The 18,587-nt window shown below is 50.8% G+C and overlaps 2 protein-coding genes across 2 annotated transcripts in view; one reads left to right on the forward strand and one right to left on the reverse strand.

Annotated features, from left to right (window-relative positions):
- Positions 1-8,211: 8,211 nt before the first annotated feature.
- PDRG1 (p53 and DNA damage regulated 1) lies at positions 8,212-16,026 on the forward strand. Its single transcript, XM_079945129.1, has 5 exons — positions 8,212-8,801; positions 10,618-10,693; positions 11,769-11,843; positions 13,792-13,872; positions 14,498-16,026. Exons 1-5 carry the CDS (start codon positions 8,715-8,717, stop codon positions 14,578-14,580), a joined length of 402 nt encoding a protein of 133 aa, XP_079801255.1. The 5' UTR covers positions 8,212-8,714; the 3' UTR covers positions 14,581-16,026.
- Positions 16,027-17,402: 1,376 nt separating this feature from the next.
- TTLL9 (tubulin tyrosine ligase like 9) overlaps positions 17,403-18,587 on the reverse strand; it is a gene marked incomplete at its 3' end in the record, with an annotated part of 55,664 nt that continues 54,479 nt past the window's right edge. Inside the window, 1 exon segment of the mRNA XM_079944625.1 lies at positions 17,403-17,479. Within this exon segment, the coding sequence (XP_079800751.1) occupies positions 17,403-17,479 (77 nt within the window).

Here is an 18,587-nt window from a genome sequence, read left to right on the forward strand (position 1 = left end):
TGCATTATGACCTAGCTCCTGCCTGTCCATTCAGCTCATCCCCTACCTCTTTCTCCCCTTCTCCTTGGGATCCAGCTACACTGCCTCCTCCAGGTTCCCTCCTGCCACAGTGCCTTTGCACTTGCTGTTTCCCCTGCCTGAAACAATTTCTTTACCCCATACCCACCCATAACCTCTCCATTTGCTTAGTTTATTTCTACTCATCCGTAGGTCTCAGGTCAAATGTCACTTTCTTAAGAAAGCTACCTCTATTCCCTGATTTACGTTGGGACACCCCTCTATACAATCTCATTGGACTCTGAGCTTTTCATTTGAGCCTTATCACAATAGGAATGGTGCCTGCATGAATGTCAATCATATCCCTGTGACCAAAAGCCCGTGAGGCTCAGGACTAGGCCTGTCCTGTTTACCATTGAATCTGCAGAGCCTGGCACAGTGTAGGCACTCAATAACCATGGCCTTGAGTGAATAACTGAGTGCCAACACCCATTTTACAGAGAGATTGAGCCACGCATCCCCACCCAACACTGTGGAAGTCTGGACTCCATGTTCCACTCTCTTTCCAGTGGAAAGAGCAACTTCTGTAATGTTTTGGTTGGTAAAGAAGAAGAGAGAGGGGCTTCCCTGGCGGCGCAGTGGTTAAGAGTCTGCCTGCCGATGCAGGGGCACGAACAGGACACGGGTTCGTGCCCCGGTCCGGGAAGATCCCACATGCCGCGGTAGCGGCTAGGCCCATGAGCCACGGCCACTGGGCCTGCGCATCCGGAGCCTGTGCTCCAGGGAGAGGCCACAACAGTGAGAGGCCTGCGTACCGCAAAAAAAAAAAAAAAAAAAAAAAAAAAGAAGAGAAAGAGAGATTGGACTCTTAATTCCCTCCAAGCATGATTATGTCACGGCCTCACTCATTCATTCAGCAGACCTCTCCGGGGACATCATCTGAGGGTCCTGGGTCCTTGAGGGGAAGCCCACAGAGCCCCTAGCCTCAGTGGGCTCCCATGTCAGTGAGAAAGCCAAAACCATGGCAAAAATAGGTTTAGTCCAAAACAAGAAAGTGATCGATGCCAGAAGAAAAGGAGGACGACAGTCCTTCTGGAAGACCTGAGGGAGAGCCACCCTCCTGGGGGACCAGGTCGGGGATGGGATGGGGTCTTCTAGCAGGAGGGGCCTTAAGAGAAGAGTAAAAGCCTCAACAAGTGGAGAAGGAAAGCAAAGCGTACTCCAGGCAGAGGGCACAGCCCAAGCAAAGGCAGAGAGGTGGGCAAGTCAGGGAGTGTTTGGGAACTAGGGTTCAAGGAGAGTAGAGGAAGATGAAGTGGAGAAGAACTCACAGACAGGTATCAGGAGATGTGTCCCTGAAGGATCATTGCAACACTTCTTACAATCCCCAAAGATGGAAAACAACTTAAGTGTCCATCCACAAAAGAATGGGTCAGTAAACATGATACTCACAACCACCACACCGGCAAGCCGCAGAAAGGTGGATAATACCTAATGTTTGGGAGGATGTGCATCAGTGGTAGGGCATAAATGAGTACAGTCATTCTGGAGGGCAGTGTGGCATTTTTCAGGGATAAAAAATGTGTGCGTGCCCTTCATCAAGGCAACAGCACACTAGGGTGTTCGTTGTGGCACTGTGTGTGTCAATGCGGAGAAAAAGGGAACTCAAGCACCCACAACCAAGGAGGAGGACGTATGAAATGTGGTGGAAGCGGTTACAGGTTCTCTGGAGCTTCCAGGAGCAAGGAACTAGAGGTACACAGAGGATGTGGATAGATCTGAGGAACATCGAGATGAGAGAAAAAAAAAAAAGTGGGACATTAACACAACTTACAGCACAATAATATTATGTGGCTTATCCGTATCTACTATCTACTAAAACTAATCATACCCAGCAATCCCACTCCTCGGTATTCACGCCACAGAAAGGATACATATGTGTGTGTACCCAAAGACATGCACACGACTGTTCATATCCGCGCTCTTTGTAACAGCCCCAAGCTGGGAACCACCACAGCTCCACCAGCAGCAGAATGGCTTAACTGCTGTGAGCCCTCTGATGGAGTACGCTTCAGCATCCAGAGTAAGTGATCTACAGCCACACCCAGCGATAGAGACAGATCCATGAACAAAATGTTGAGCGAAAGAAGTCAGACATAAAAGAGCACACTCTGTGTGATTCCATTTGTATAAAGTTCAAAAACAAGCAAAACCGATGTATGGTGTTAGAAGTCAGAGTGGTGGTTACCTTGGGGTGGAGGACGGGAGGGCTTGGAGGGCTCTTCTGGGGAGGGGGCTGCTTGATTTGTGTGCTGGGTACTTGGGTGTGTTCAGTTTTTGAACGTTCATAAACTATAGTATACTTAAGACTTGTGCACTCCTGTGTGTGTTATACCTTAATAAGAATTTTTTTTTTTTTTTTTTTTTTTGCAGTACGCGGGCCTCTCACTCTTGTGGCCTCTCCCGTTGCGGAGCACAGGCTGCGGACACGCAGGCTCAGCGGTCATGGCTCACAGGCCCAGCCGCTCCGCGGCATGTGGGATCTTTCCGGACCAGGGCACAAACCCGTGTCCCCTGCATCGGCAGGCGGACTCTCAACCACCGCGCCACCGGGGAAGCCCAATAAGAAATTTTAAAATACATAAACACATAACACAACTACTATGCATTTTTCAAGAAATCACAAATATTTAAGGACATATATCAAACACAGTAGAGAGGGTTTCGGTGAGCTCAGAATTGAGTGGGGGTGGGGGGAAAAGGAGAAAATAATATAAACAAGAGAGGGTCTTTGAAGACTAACTCATGATCACGTGCTAAGAGCTGAGAGGTGGGATTAATTCAACCACCTGTACTTTACTGCATGAAAAATAAATGTAAAACTTAATTTAGGAAACTAGATAAACAAATGAACTCTGGTGCTTATAGACTATAGAATACTCTGCAGCAGTCAGGGAATAGGAGAGAGATCTAAATATACACATCAAAGATGTCCAAGAGCAAACAGGCTGCAGAGTGATCATTTGTGTGCAGTGCCTTCCATCCCACCTCCCTACCCTGCCACGCACATAATAGTCTTACATATGTTCTCTGGGTTCCTAACTACATCTTTAAATGAACATCATCACACACCCAAACTGGGACTGTGGAGAGAACTGAGATGGGGGAGGGGTGTCAAAACGGAACTTTAGTCTTCTCTGCAATGTTTTCATTTTCAATAAGAAGAATCTATTCATGGAATTTTACATGAATGGATTTAGTATTAAAGGTAGTAGTAAAGACCAGCTCACGGGCTTCCCTGGTGGCGCAGTGGTTGAGAGTCTGCCTGCCGATGCAGGGGACACGGGTTCGTGCCCCGGTCCGGGAAGATCCCACATGCCGCGGAACGGCTAGGCCCATGAGCCATGGCTGCTGAGCCTGTGCGTCCAGAGCCTGTGCTCTGCAACGGGAGAGGCCACAACAGGGAGAGGCCTGCGTACCGCAAAAAAAAAAAAAAAAAAAAAAAAAAAAAAAGACCAGTTCAGGGAGGCCGGGAATATTCTGGGCTTGTATTATCTTTGAGGTCACTTTTAAGATTTTTCAAGTCAAGCCTTGGGACCATCTGTTGCCTGATGAAATTGAGGTGCAGGGAGTTAGGACGCAGGTCCCCACCTGGCATCCCCATCTGGCTTCATGACCTCGGGAGGATCCCATGCCCTTTTTGGACCTCAGTGTCCTCATCTGCCCAATGGGAATCAGATTTCTTCGTTCCCTGGGGACGTGGGAGGATGAAGTGAGGGCATGAGGAGAATCACATGAATATAAGGGATTATTCTCTGGGTCAGGGGAGGAGAGGGAGTGGAAGCCTCCCCTCCACCTGCCAAGCCCACAAGGCACAAAGGAAGCAGAGGGAGGCGCTGGGGACCACCCAGGAGAGCAAACAGCCCATCTGTGGGACAAGGGCACGCTGTCAGCAGCTGGGAGGTCTGGCCTGGACCACTCGCAGGCCAGAGCCCCTGGGGCAGCCACCCAGGCTGCCTGGAAAATTGGGATATTGAGCCAGCTTCCTGCTACTCCCAACTCCAGTGCAGTCACAGCCCTGTCACCTCTCCAAGCCCCCATCATCACCCTCCCACCCCCAAAACACACACACACACACACACACACACACACACACACACACAGAGGACCGCACCATACTTGCCCTTTTTAGCCCATCCTATCCCCACAGCCAGAGAGGTTTCACAAGGTAAAACTCACTCATGTCCCATGCTTGCTCAAGGCCCTCCAGTAGCTTCGTATTGATCTGGGAACAAAATCCAATCCCCTTACCTTAACAAGGCCTGGCATGACCTGCCGCTCCCACCTCCACCTCCAGCACAGGGGTTAAGAGCCTGGCCCCAGAGAGATCTGCCTTGGTTAGAATTCTGGCTCTTTTCCTCATTCATTCATTCAAAAATGTTTATTGAGCACCTACTGTGGGCCAGGTAGTGTTCTAGGTATTGAAGATACATCAGAAACAAATGAGACAAAGATTCCTGCCCTCATGGAACTTCCTTTCTAACAGAGGGAGATTAACAATAAATATAAGTAGATTAAATAGCATGCTGGAAAGTGACAAAAACTGTAAAAAAAAAAAAGTAGAGCAGAGGAAGTTGATCAGGAGTACTGGGGGGTGGGGTGGGGGTTTATTTTTAAATAGAATGGTCAGGGTAGGCCTCACTGAGAAGGTGAAATTTAAGCAAAGACTTTTAGGAGCTGAGGGAGGGAGACAAGAGAACACCAAGGGAAAGTACAGGCAGAGGGAGCAGCCAGTGCAAAGGCCCTGCGGTGGAACTGCACCTGGCTTGTTTGAGGAGCAGCAAGGTGATGGGGAGAGAGGTGGGAGAGGCTCAGAGAGGTAGGGCAGGTCATGTAGGGCCTTGCGGGCCTCGGTGAGGAGTTTGGCTTTTACTGAGTGAGATGGGAGCGTTGGAGGGTTCTGACCATAAGGGAGTGGGGGAGGCAGGACAGGGAAGGAGAGGAAGCCAAGTAGCACTTGCGGATGTCGTGTGGGTGGCTGCTTCAGCCTGACTCCATGGGGGAACTCTGGAGCATAAGTTACACCTCAGAGTTATCCACCCACACCCCTGCCAGCAACCTACGCAAAGAAGGTGGGCTTTCATAACCCTGAAATGATGAGCTACAGCTTGGAGGAAGGGTGGGTCCCCCCAGAAGGCTCCAGCAGCCTGAGAGCAGTCCTCCCGAAGGAGAGAAGTGGGTGCTGGTCACTGAACACTTACCCAAGGGTGGGGCGCACAGAAACAGTCAAAGGAGGTCCAAGGGGAAGGGGTGCAACATCGTTCTTATTGCCTCCAGTCCCCAAACACCAAAGCCCCAGTAGTTACAGCCCTTTTGGCCTGGGGCGGTGGGTGGCTAAAGATGGGGCATACCCTAGTGTGATTGGTAGAATTTTCTGGTTAGGAAAGACTGAGGGTCCACCTCCACCTGAGTTGCAGAGGGTTCCATGCTTCCACGTTCCGATAACGTGGCAGTCCAGCCTTATACACCTTATGGGATGGGGAGCTAGTTACCCTTGCGTTAGATCTGTTCACTTTTGGATACTTTGGATTTTAGAAAGTTCTGCTTCATGTTGAGCCCATGGCTGAGCACCGACTGTATGCCAGGCACCATCCTAGGTCCTGGAGACACAGCAGCAAACATGACAGACAAGGTCCCTACCCTGAGGAACTCTCAACTGGAGAGGGAGATGATTAGAGAAAAAGATGGTGTGGTAAGTGCAGAGGTGTCGGTAGCCCAGGAAGCTGTGGGGGCCCCGAGAGGACTCTTGACCTTTGGGAGGAGGTGACACCAAGCTGATAAGTGGGGGACATGTAGTATTTATACAGGTACAAAGTTTGGGAGAAAACGAATCCAGGCTGATGGAAGAGTGTGTGCAAAGGCCCGGAGAATCCCACCAGTGTTCACTATCTCCATTGCTACCCTCTGTCCAGCAACTATCCTCTCCTGCCTGGATGATTGTAACAGCCTCCTCGTGGGTCTCCCACAGAGAGGCAAAGAAGCTGGGGTAGGCAGCCACTAGCTCCTTCCTCTTCTTTGTTGAGGGCCACTCCTGTGGATGTTAACTCACCTGCATTCCCCACTCAATCTGCATCTGTGAGCAGGGAGAAAGAGGAAGCCACAGGCCTGTGCTGCAGTACTTGCAGGCCACCCCCAAGGAGGGCCTGGCCATGTGGGCGGGGCACCTATAGGCCCATCTATAGGTCCACAGGCTCCATGCCTCCTTCCCCTTTCTGACATCACTTCCTTCTCTGCCCGCCCCTCCCTCCCCCCACATTCTGTTCCACCTACACTGGCTTTGCTGTCCTTCCAACTTGCCAAACGAAGGCTCATCTCAGGGCCTTTGTATTTGCTGTTCCCTCTGCCTGGAATGCTCATCCCCCAGATGCCCACGTGGCTCACCCGCTCACCTCCTCCATATCTCTGCACAAATGCCACCTCTTCAGAGAAGCCCTCCCTGACCACCTTATCTCAAGTCGCCCCTGGTTCATTCCCTCTCCACCTTGCCCTGCAGTGTGCTCCATAGCACTTATCACCCACCACCTGACATATGGTATAGTTGCTTGTTCACATGTTTATTGCCTGTCTCTCCCACCAGACTGAAAGCTTTCTGAGGGCAAGGACCATGTCTGGTTTTACTCACGGTGGAATCCCTATAACAGGGCCAGGGCAGTCAATAAATATTTGTGAAATAGATGGTTCTGAAACATAAGTGATTCTGAAACAGGAGCCCTTCCAGGTCTGACTGTCCCAAAGTCTTAGATATGCCCTCCCTCCCCAACATTGCCAGTGGCCAGGGGTGCCCTCTGAGGGCCAGTCACAGCCAAGAAGCTGCCAGTTTGGGAGACTTCCTCAACTCTTCCCCACCCGGGCCCATCTGCCAGGGGTCAGGGGTCAGCCTGGTCCAGCCCTCTTTGAGCCCCAAGATGGAGGAGACCCAGTCCTGGGGTCCAGGCCCCACAGATGCCTGGTGAGGCCTGTTTCTCCTTTGGCAAATGTTCCCCCTTCCTTCACAGGGCCTGCGTCTGCGTTTCTGAACCAGAAGGTGTTTACACAAAACATCCTGGGTTTGGCGACAAATTCACCCTCAATGAGGAATCCTTAATGAATCTCCTTCTTTCCCCATGCCAGGTGGCTGCAGGGAAAACTAGCTCTGCCTCTAGCAGTTGAAGGAAGCCAATGGCCAGGCAAAGACGGGGTGCTACTGCGACTCCTGGGGCCACGATTTAGGGGAGGGCCTTTTTTCAGGGTCCACAGACAGCTGCGGTCTGGCTTGCTGTGTGACAGGGCATTGCCCTTTTCCCTGCCTTAGTCTGCAACTGTGAAGTGTGTAATAACACATCCCCACAAAGGTTGCTGTGAAATTCAAGTAAGGCAAGGGGTGTGAAAGGTTACAGTGGCCAAAAGGAGAGAAATAAAAAGCTGGACTCAGGGAAACAAGAGGTCAGAGCTCTAGTACTGGGTCTGCTCTTGACTTTTTAAAGTCCTCACCACTCTCTCAACCTTGGTTTTTGCAGCTGTACAATGAGGTATTGGGCTTGAAGATCTCTAGGGAACCCTCTTGTTCTGAAGGGCCGCCACTTTCCACCTGCCTACCTCATCTTGGAGGTCTTCCCAGATCCTACAGCCCACACCAATTCACTTTCCAGCACTTACACAACTTTCTTCTGAGCTGGCACTCACTGCCCATGGTTTTCCAGCCCGTTCCTTGGGTCTAGGTCAGCTATTCCGGACATTGGGCCTAACACAGGGGCTCAATGAACATGGGGGTCAAACTGAATTTAAAAAGATTCCTGCCTCCTTCCAACCCTGAGGAAAGACAATGAGGGGGAGTTTTATTCACTCTCATTTTATAAACTGGAACCTGAAGATTAATATAAGTCACACTGCCACATGGGCCTCCTTGGTGTTCCTCAGGCAGGGAGGGGAAGAATGATTTGATTTCTCCAAAGCACTATCACTGCCTGCCATAGTATATAATTATTTGTTTTGTCATTAATTGTTGATGTTTCCCGCTAGATGAAGTTGCACGAGGGCAGGGACTTTGTTTTGTTCACTGCTGCACCCTCAGCCCCTAAAACTGCCTGGCACAGGGCTTCCCTGGTGGCACAGTGGTTGAGTATCTGCCTGCCAATGCAGGGGACAGGGGTTCGAGCCCTGGTCTGGGAAGATCCCACATGCCGCGGAGCAACTGGACCCGTGCGCCACAACTACTGAGCCTGCGCGTCTGGAGCCTGTGCTCCGCAACATGAGAGGCCACGACAGTGAAAGGCCTGCGCACCGCGATGAAGAGTGGCCCCCGCTCGCCACAACTAGAGAAAGCCCTCGCACAGAAACAAAGACCCAACACAGCCAAAAAAAATAAATTAATTAAAACAAACAAACAACAAAAAAGACTGCCTGGCACAGAGGAGGGGCTCAAGAACTGTACGAAAGGGAGAGGTTGAAAGGTTTGTGCCTGCAGGGGTCGCTTCAGTCCCGCCCACAAAGCTAGGCCCCGCCTCTCGCGTCCGCCCGCCGCGCGTGCATTGGAGCCTGCGCGCCACCGTTCTTTTTTCAATTGCGCATGCGCGCCGGAAGCCCTGTCAGATCGGCGAGTGCGCGGACCGAGCCGCAGCGGAGGTAGAGCGGAGGTGGGTACGGATCGCGGCCGAGCCGAGTCGGAGCAGGTGAACACCATGCTGTCGCCCGAGGCGGAGCGGGTGCTTCGGTACCTCGTGGAGGTGGAGGAGCTCGCCGAGGAGGTGCTGGCGGACAAACGGCAGGTAGGAGGCCCGTCCGCGGGGCTGGGGCCCGGGATTGGCCTGAAGGCGAGCGCCTGGAGAAACGCGCGTGGTTCAGAACTGGCTCCAGCTCGGGCTCGCCGTGAGTTGACCTAGGCTTGTGGGCCAAGGGCTGTGACGACAGACTGGGCGGTTGTGAGAGCACGTGGGTCAAATGCGTGGCACGGCACGGAGTGGGGACGTGGTAGGAGCGTGGGGCCCTGGCCATGGAGGGCCATGTAGACCTGCACAGGGAGTTTGGGTCTGGTTCTAATGGAAATGCCAAGGGTTTTAAGGGAGTTCGTGGTGACAAAAGATACTCAACATCACTAATTATTAGGGAAATGCAAATCAAAACTACAATGAGGTATCACCTCACACCAGTTGGAATGGCAATCATCAAAAAATCCACAAAAAATAAATGCTGGAGAGGGTGTGGAGAAAAGGGAACCCTCTTACACTGTTGGTGGGAATGTAAACTGATACAGCCACTATGGAGAACAGTATGGAGGTCCCTTAAAAAAACTAAAAACAGAACTACCATATCACCCAGCAGTCCCACTACTGGGCATATACCCTGAGAAAACCATAATTCAGAAAGTCACATGCACCCCAGTGTTCATTGCAGCACTATTTGCAATAGCCAGGACATGGAAGCAACCTAAATGTGTCTGTCGACAGATTACTGGATAAAGAAGATGTGAGATACACCCACATGTATAATGGAATATTACTCAGCCATAAAAAGGAATGAAATTGGGTCATTTGTAGAGATGTGGATGGACCTAGAGTCTGTCATACTGGGTGAAGTAAGTCAGAAAGAGAAAAACAAATATCGAATATTAACACATATTTGTGGAATATAGAAAAATGGTACAGATGTACCTATTTGCAGGGCAGGAATAGAGACACAGATGTAGAGAATGGATGTGTGGATACGGGGGTGAAGGGGAGGGTGGGATGAATTGGGAGATTAGGTTTGACATAAATACACTATCATGTGTAAAATAAATAGCTAGTGGGAGCCTGCTGTATAGCACAGGGAGCTCAGCTCGGTGCTCTGTGATGACCTAGAGGGGTGGGATCGGGGACTGGGGACGGAGGTCCAGGAGGGAGGGGTTATGTGTATGCATAATAGCTGATTCACTTCATCATACAGCAGAAACTAACACAGCATTATACTCCAAATAAATAAATAACAAAAAGTTTAAAAAAACAGTAACCTATGTGGTGGGCCCGGTTCCTGTCTACGTTTTTCAGAGAGGTGAAATCACATAGCTCATAGTGGACAGCAGGATTCACACCTGGGTATTCGGCTTCAGAGCCAGTGCTGTCAGGCAGTATGCTGTACTGCCTGCTCACTCCCTTTGTAGCTGTTGGGCTGTTACCACCATCTCAGTGCCAACACCTCTGCTGTTCTGATCTAATATTGTTGGGTTTTTCATGATACTAGGTCAGAATCAACTGGAGGAGCTTGCCAGGGAGTGGTTTGCACTCTCCTAGTGATTCTGAAATGCCCTAAAGCTTGAGAACTAGTGCTTCAGTGGATAATAAAAAAATAATTACCTATTTAGTCATTAAACATTTCCCCAGCACCTCCTCTTGGGGGAAGACACCTGGACAAAGCATTGTTTTTAAGGAGCTGGAAGCTGAGTGGGGGAAGAAATACCTTCACACATCAGTCCATTTTAGGCAGGACATTGGAATTAACCTAGGAATGATGGCTTGTCTCTGTTAGGTTTTAATAGCCCTGGGTCTGTTAGGAGTACAGGCTGGGGTAAGAAGTAGCTGAGTTCCTTTCTGCCCCTGTGCTTTTCAGATTGTGGACCTGGATACCAAAAGGAATCGGAACCGGGAAGGCCTAAGGGCCCTGCAGAAGGATCTCAGCCTCTCTGGTAAGCCTAGACCTCCTCGCTGCAGCCCAGGAGGCCTGTTCCGTTTCCTTCTAAGGCCTTTGACTTGTCCCTGATAGAGACTGGGCAGGAGGCCACAGGCATGTAGCACAGCCCGTGGAGATGGGGGAGACGGTATTGCAGGTCTGACATAGACTGCGGTTCAGGGTTTCAGCAGCTACTCTGCTTTAGTTTTCTCTATGATACTTCCTCAGTAACAGGTCGTTAGCGGCCAGCTTATCAGTGATGGCACTGGGAACGTGCGGGGGGTATAAAAACCCCCAGCACGTGAAAATTGTGAATTGAAAATTCACAATGTGAAAATTGTGAGAAAGCTGAAGGAGGAATTGGACATGGGGTGGGTTTTGGAGAAGGGGATAGTGGCTCTTTAGATGAGGCCAAGTGGTTGTGACAGAGTAAGGAGCAGGGGAGGGGTGTGTGATGAGGCTGAAGAGGTGGGCAGAGGCCAGGCCATAATGAAGGGCCTTGGGGGCCAAGGGTTTAAAGTGCACCGGGAAGCCTAAAACCTTCCAGTTTCTTCTCATCTCACCCGAGTAAAATCCGGAGTCCTGCAAGACCCCATGGAATTCAGACTTCCTTGAACTCTCCCACATCATCTCCTCTGCTCTTCTCCTTACTCATTGGCTCCACCCTCGCTGGTCTCTTTGCTGTTCCTAACGCCCCGGCACATTACTCATCTTTGCTGTTCCTGGTTCCTCTGCCTGCCTTGCTCTTTCCCCAGGTGTCTGCAGGGCTTACACCCTCACTTTCTTTGGGTCTCTGCCCAAATGGCACATAATCAGTGAGGCTTTAGCCGACTGCCTGCTATAAATGACAGACTCCTCCCCTACTTTGGCATTCTCCATCTCTCTTACCCTGCTTTAGTTTTCTCTACGATACTCTTCAGGGTCTGACAGATCATATCTTTGTTTATTATCTTTTTTGTTTATTCCCTCTTCTCCACTATAACGTAAGCTATGAGGGCAGGAACTTTGTCCTATTCTGCTGTGTTCTCAGCATCTAAAACAATGCCTGGCATAAAAATATTTGTTGAAGGAATGACTGTTTGCCATTTCAGAAGACGTGATGGTTTGCTTTGGGAACATGTTTATCAGGATGCCTCACCGTGAGACGAAGGAAATGATTGAGAAAGGTAAGGCCTCCTGGGCAGGGGTCAGGAACAGGTTCCCCCGCACCCCCCAGCCTTGGTCTTAACCGAGAACCGAGAGTCAGGCTTTCTTTGGGCAGCAGCTTGATGAGAGGCGGCTGTGTGCATGTTGATCCGTGCTCTGCCACTGAGTTATTTCCTCATCTCTAAAAGGGGGACACTTCTACGTAGCACAGTTGTTGTGAAGTTGAGATAAAACAGGACGCGTGCCTAGCGCAGTGCTTGTTTATCAGTGAGGAATGAGTTAGACTGCAAATAACAGGAATCCAACAAATTGAGGGTTAAGGAAATAGAGTTCTGTTCTTCTTATGTAAGAAGTTGTCCAGAGATGGGCAGTACAGGACTGGCACAGCTGTTCAGCAGTGTCACCTTAACATGTTCTCAGGGTTATTATGTCATCATCGAAGGTCTCATGTTTGAGTGCCAGGCTGGAGAAAAGGCAGAGGGTTTTCTCCATATATGGCCTTGCCTTCTATTTTGAAAATAAGACGGTCCGCCTCAGGGACTTCTGCTGATCCCTCACTTGCCAGATCTAAGGCACATGCCCACACGTAGCTGCCGGGGAGCCTGGCAGAGGAGCTCTTATTGTTCACATCCCCTGCAGTAGCAAGTGGGTTGAAATGGACGTTTGGGAAGAGTGAACCTCTAGGGTCTGCCACAGCCTGGATACACAACATAAGTTACTCAAATCTCGCAACTACGTTCCTGGAGGCTCTTTGGAGGAGCGTCATAAAGGCAAAAGGTCAGGCTACAAATGGGTCCTTGGCTGGGAAAAGGTCAAATTTTGCATGTCTGTACCCCTGAAAACATGTGGGCCAGGAGGACCAACAAGGTTGCCTCTGTCCCTGAAAACAGGGTATCTCTATCCCTATTGAAACCGAAATTCTAGCAAAGGAAACTAGGTCCGCTTGGAGGAGAAGCTTCCGGCTGTCTTGTTGAAAAACGTACACTAATATCCTGGTTATAAAATTAAGAATTGTCATTGCACTTGGGTGGAGGCTGGAGGCCACTCAGACTAAGCTTCCGCAGGGCATCGCCTGCCTGGGTTCAGGATCCTCAGCTCTCTTAGCCCACAAGTGTGGTCTTGTCACCGACATAGAGAAGTTCTGTGACATCATCACCTCTGGTTCTCAGGGATGGACCCAGGCTAAACAAGCTTGTGTGAGACTGTGGTTCCTCATTTACAGTGAGAACCAGAACCACTGCCCAGGCCAGAGGCTCGGCTCGTTAGGGCGTTCACCCATCAGAAAGAATGGAAGTCTGTGAGGAAGACAGGAATGTCACTCACGAGTGGATGAAAACAGAGCTGGGGGAGTTGGTTGGGTGGCACCAGTCAGTTGCACTACTCACGGCACACCTGCCTTTGGGTGCAGCCCGTCCTGTAAGACACCGTCCTGTAAGACAGCCTTCTCTTCACAGCCGTGAATTAGGTCAAGCGTGAGCACTAGGCTGCATGTTGACTGTTCACGTATCAGTTACCACAATCCTGCCTTTGTGAAAACCCCTGACCTTGATGAATGTGGGTTTGTGAAATTCCTCAGCCACCTATTTTTCCATCCCTCTTAGGGTAGGCTGGGTCTAGGTTCTTTTTGTCCTTACATTTGAATTTTCCACAATTTCACTGTGGGAGGGTGACCTAAAATCCTGGCGTTGCCTTCCCCATCCACTGGCCAGGGTACTTTGCATAATGAAAACAGTTCGGTGAACTGTGAGTCAGGGGACTGGTGTGCTCAGCCCTGTTTTGGGCTCACTCAGGGGTCGGGGCAGGTCATGTCCCTTCTCTAGCCTTTAGTTTTTTCCTCAGCTGGTCTCCGAAGTCTTCTTTTCTTTCCCACATGCTGAGACCCCTTGCTCTCAAGGGGGCTGGGGAGAGGCTGGCATCCTCAGATCTGTCTATAGTATAACCTCATCTTGTTTGCATCTCATTTTTCAGATCAGGAACATCTGGATAAAGAAATAGAGAGACTCCGGAAACAACTGAAAGTGAAGGTCAATCGCCTGTTTGAGGCCCAAGGTATTGGCCTGGGGGCTGGGGGTGGGGCTGGAAACCAGGAGGGGAGACAACCATCAACACGGACTTTGAAGGCAGGGGTGGGAAGCCCCTCTGGGTGGGCAGTGACCCGGGCAGCTGGTGAGTGGCACTGAAGCTGTGGGCAGTGGGCAGGGTTGTCTCGAGCCGCCCAGAGATGGAATGGACGGGAAGTCTGTGGGATCTTATTCCTGTCACAAGTTGTTTTCAGGCGCCAGGAATGGCCTGGGATATCTCACATTTATGCCAGGGCATGGTGTCGGGACTGGGATAGCTCTGACTAAGGGTCAGAAGGCCTCAGTCAGGTGGTCCAGGTTAGAGCTGAATTTCTAGGTAAACCAAACCACTCCAGATTGGTCACAGTCTGGTGCAGATCTGGAGGTTTCTAGACAGCAGTCATGACTCTGCAGGTTCTTGGTGACTCAGGAGCAGGTGTCGATGCGCATTGTTCAGTGCATTGCAGAATTTGAGGTCCATTCCTGTCAGACCTCAAGGCCAAGTGTTTGGCAGCATGAATGCAGTGTAAGCCCCTTTCCCAGGCCTGACTCCAGGGCCAGCAGGTTGGACAGCAGGAGCCCCGACTCGCTGATGAATTGTCTTCTCTTCCTAGGCAAACCGGAGCTGAAGGGTTTTAACCTGAACCCCCTCAACGAGGATGAGCTTAAAGCTCTCAAGGTCATCTTGAAAGGATGAAATTTAAGAACCAAAGTGGGGGACCTAAGACCAGCATCCCCCCTGGGATCATGGAGGACCTAGAACTCTCCAGCCTTGACACCTGCAAGGACAGGATCTGCTCTGCAAGGGGACAGTTGTGAGGAATCTGGCCATAGCCCTTGTACGAAGCTTCTTTGTCTGTAGCACTTGGCTATTCTGTGATGGCAGGAGGGAACCCTCAGCCTGCCAGTATCTGCCGGGCCTGACCACTGGGGCTGGGTGGATACAAGGCCCATTGACAGGCCCTGGCAGCCACCAGGAGGTGGGAGGGGGCAGCGCTTGTGGGGGTGTGAGAATGACTGCAACAGGCACTTCTCAACAATGGCCTGCTATTGAAAGGGGCCCCGGGCAGGGGGAAGAGTGGGAGCTCATTCCAGCATTCCTCTCAGAAAGAGAGAGAGGCATTTTCAAGCAGTGTGTGTAACGGAATTGGAATAAAGCAGGAGGCTCAGAGGCTCCTGTCCTGAATCAAGGACAGAATCTTGGTGCTTCATGGTCCGCCATAGGCAGACGCACAGTCCCCCTGCACTGCCTCCATTTGGGCCCATCTTCCTGCTTGCCCCCAGGACAGCCCAGAGCAGGTGCTGCTCATCAGCCTGCTGCGGCTGCTCTGGAGTCAGGGAGGCCTTGCAGAGTCCTGCACCAGAGGTGGGTGAGGGGCCGCGTCTTACTGTGCTGCACTTGTGCAGGGTGCGCCTCCACCGGCTCTGAAAGCAGGGCCCGGGCCAGTGCTGCTCGGAGTTCCCATCTGCCCTCGGGGTCTGCGATCCTGATGGAAATGTGCCGTGAGGGGTGTCTTTCGTGTGCCTCGAGGGCTCAATAAATGTTACCTACGTGAGCGAATAGCAGCTTCTAGTCTTCACCTCATTCAGCCCTTAATTGCCACTCCTTTAGGATACCATCTATGAAGGGGCAGTGGTTCCTCCTTGAATTGATGTCAGGATTAGATAGGCAGTAACAGCAGAAGGTGGCAGGATGGAGAGGGCACTCCATTTGGTTCCAGCCAAGTTATATGGGGAATCAAGCTGGCATGGCCAGATCCTGTGTTTTCTTCAAGATAATCTAGAAATTTAGATTTTTAGGTTGAATCCTCTGTTTTTTAAATACTGCTAATTCAGAAAATTTTTTACAACTTGGGTGTTGGCCAACAAAACACTTTACCTAAGTCAAATTTGGCCCAGACCTATGATTTTGCATCCTCTTGAGTTTTCTTAGTAGAATTTGCTGGGTTTTCCCCATAATGGCCCTAAGAAGTAGGGAGGTGGAATTGGAAACTAAATGTCTGTCCACAGTAGATTAAAGAAATTGATAACTCCAAATAGTGCAATACTATACAGCTGTAATCAAGAATGAAGGAGCTCTGAGCACTGATTTGAAACAAGCTCCAAGATACATTAAAGTGAGAAGTAAGGACAGGTGTCTAATCTCATAATTTGTGTGCAAACAATTATGTGGTTCCTTTGGAATAGAAACTGCATGGTGGGGCACAGGGTGCAAGGGAAGGACATGTTGCTGTTGTATATTTGAAAATGGGGAGTTGTGGTGTTCACTTTGGTTGATGCTGTCTAGTATGACTGCCTGGCTCGCAGTTGGTCTGTCTGAACATTGCCACTGCTTGTCTAGCTGAGGGTGGATGCTAGGCCAAAGAAGAGCCAATCAGATTCTTTCTCCTGGAAAGATGTGGAATCCATGCCTGGGGTTGTCTGGGCTTGCCCCAGTCCCAGGGATGAGGGAAGTCCCCACACTCTGGAGGCAGGAGGCCCGGAATGGCCTGGCTTCAGGGGCTTCCCAAGGCTGGCTGATTCACTTAGATTTCCCAGTATTTTCCTTCCAAAAGCCCTCCCCACTTCTCCCCTTCCTTTCCTTCCACAGTCAGATTCTTGCAGCCAAAAGAACTGTCCTGAAAGAGGGGAGAGTAATAGAGGGAGCTGACTAGGGTCCTTGGTAGGTTGCCCTGGAGCAATTAGCCACCAGCCCACTCTTGCTGCAACTTCTTTTCAACCTAGAGGAGGCGTAGGAATGTGGAAAATGCAGACATTCTTACTTGTGCCCAACTCCCCAAGCCATCTCTGCCTGCCAGCCCAAGGCTTTCTGGTCTAAAAAGCTCAGCTCCCAACCTCAAACAGGAAGGTTCAGAGAGGCACCTAGGTCACCCATCTGACTTCGATAAGTGCACCTTTGCAGAGACTGTCTCTAAGTAGCTCTGTCTTCCTGATCCTTACCTTGTCCGTGGGTTCCCTGCCATGCAGTCAGGGTATTGTAAGGAGGGCAAGATGCATATAAGGCTCAGGCCTTCCCCAGACCCCCAGTAAACACACAATCTAGTAACTGCTTGCTTTGCAAACACAGCTTAAGTTGCATAAACCCTGAACCCTTGCTCCTGGAGGAGCTTTTCAACACTGATCCCCCCGGGGAGACATCAGAGGGTCAAAGCCAGGAAGATTTGGTTGCAGCCAACAGCATCCCCTGAGCCAAGCCTGGAGCCCGAATAAAGACTGTGATCCTTTATTAGATGTGATCTCTGGGGCAGCAGAACTTGCCGCATTTGTCCTCTTCGGGCCTGACCGCCAAGCCAGCTGATCCGTCAAGGTTAAAGTCTCTCCAGTCCTGGGGATTGGCTCTCTCCTGGTGCAGAGATGCCCAGGGTAGGGTGGGGGTGCCAGGCTAGCAAAGCAGCTGCCAGGCCGGAGGGAGGGGGAGGGAGGGAGGTGAGTTCTCTGAGGTGCTGCTGTGCTGGAAACTGGGAGCAGGGAGAGAACTGGTGTGGCACCTCCCCTGGCCGCTCTCCTCTGTGCTGGGGATTAGTTGGGAGTTTTCTTCTGGCCTTGAAGGGAGCGGAACAGCTGCCTCAGCTGTTTTTTCCGATCATTGACGCAGCCTGGAAGGGAAGTGGAGTGTTGCCTGGGATGGGCTGTCCCAAGTAGAGGGGGATTTGGGGGGAGTGGAGGGGCCTGTGCTCCCACTACCTGCGGGAAGAGGGGACAGCAGGAGCCATGCAACCACGGATGGCCTATGGTTTGCATCCTGGCTCCCCTGCTGCCTGTCATGGCCCTTAGGCAGGTCATTTACCTCTTTGAGCATCTGCTTTCTCATCTGTAAACCAGGATACCTGCTTTATGGGGTGAATGTAAGGATCATCAAAAGCAGGTAATATTCACTGGGGGCTTACCTCAAACCAGGGGCTGCTTCAGGTCCAGAATGTGGACTGACTTGCTGAACTTTCACGGGAATAACGTGTACAAGAGAAAACTGAGGCTTGAAGAGGTTAAGTAGTTTACTCCAAATCACACAATAAGTAGCAGGACTGAGGGCTGAACCCAGGCTATCAAGCTCCAGAGGCCCAGCTCCTAACCACCACCCCACGTTGCCTTACCTTCTGGCTTTGCTCTGAAAATGCACTTAAAGCTATCACAGTGCCTGGTACCTAATTGGTTAAATGTTAGTTTCTTCCCTTATCCAACCCCATGTGTCAGGCACTTTCATCTAAGAGATGGCTCTTCCCTGCAGGTGGCCCCTACTCTCATGAAAATGTGTCCCAGGCAGTCCTGACATGACCTCCCCTCTCTGAGCACGTTCACAGTGTTCCCTCCCTTTTGCGCTCAGAGCTGATCCTTGAGGCGACTCTGTGGTCATTTGCTCTTGGGCCAGGCACACTGATGGCACTCACGAATGGTGGCCGACTGACTGAATCCCCATGGGGGCAACTACTGACCTGGAGGTGTCTGCCCTCTTCTCAGCACCCCAGAGCCCCATCCCTGCCTCCTAGGCACTCACCAGCCATCAAGGCTTCACTGAGCCGAGAGTCCACTAAATGCATCCCCAGGGTTTTCCAAAGTGAGTTCCGTGGAACCTTAGCTTTAACTATAATTGGCTCATTCATAATTCTCAAACCTTTGTGTCCAGTGCAAATCTCTTCTTGGAGTTCTAGACTCATCTCTGAGTTACCTGTTTATCTTTTCACCAGTTCTCAACACATCCCTAACTCA

This window comes from Stenella coeruleoalba (assembly GCF_951394435.1).
Source record: "Stenella coeruleoalba genome assembly, chromosome: 15".
NCBI lineage: Eukaryota > Metazoa > Chordata > Mammalia > Artiodactyla > Delphinidae > Stenella > Stenella coeruleoalba.

Excerpts from the sequence above, each read along its gene's own strand:
- PDRG1 (XM_079945129.1), top strand. The coding sequence starts at position 8,715 with ATGCTGTCGCCCGAGGCGGAGCGGGTGCTTCGGTACCTCGTGGAGGTG. Across the intron at positions 10,694-11,768 it reads GAAGGATCTCAGCCTCTCTG|AAGACGTGATGGTTTGCTTT; the intron begins GTAAGCCTAGAC and ends TTGCCATTTCAG. Across the intron at positions 13,873-14,497 it reads TCGCCTGTTTGAGGCCCAAG|GCAAACCGGAGCTGAAGGGT; the intron begins GTATTGGCCTGG and ends TTCTCTTCCTAG.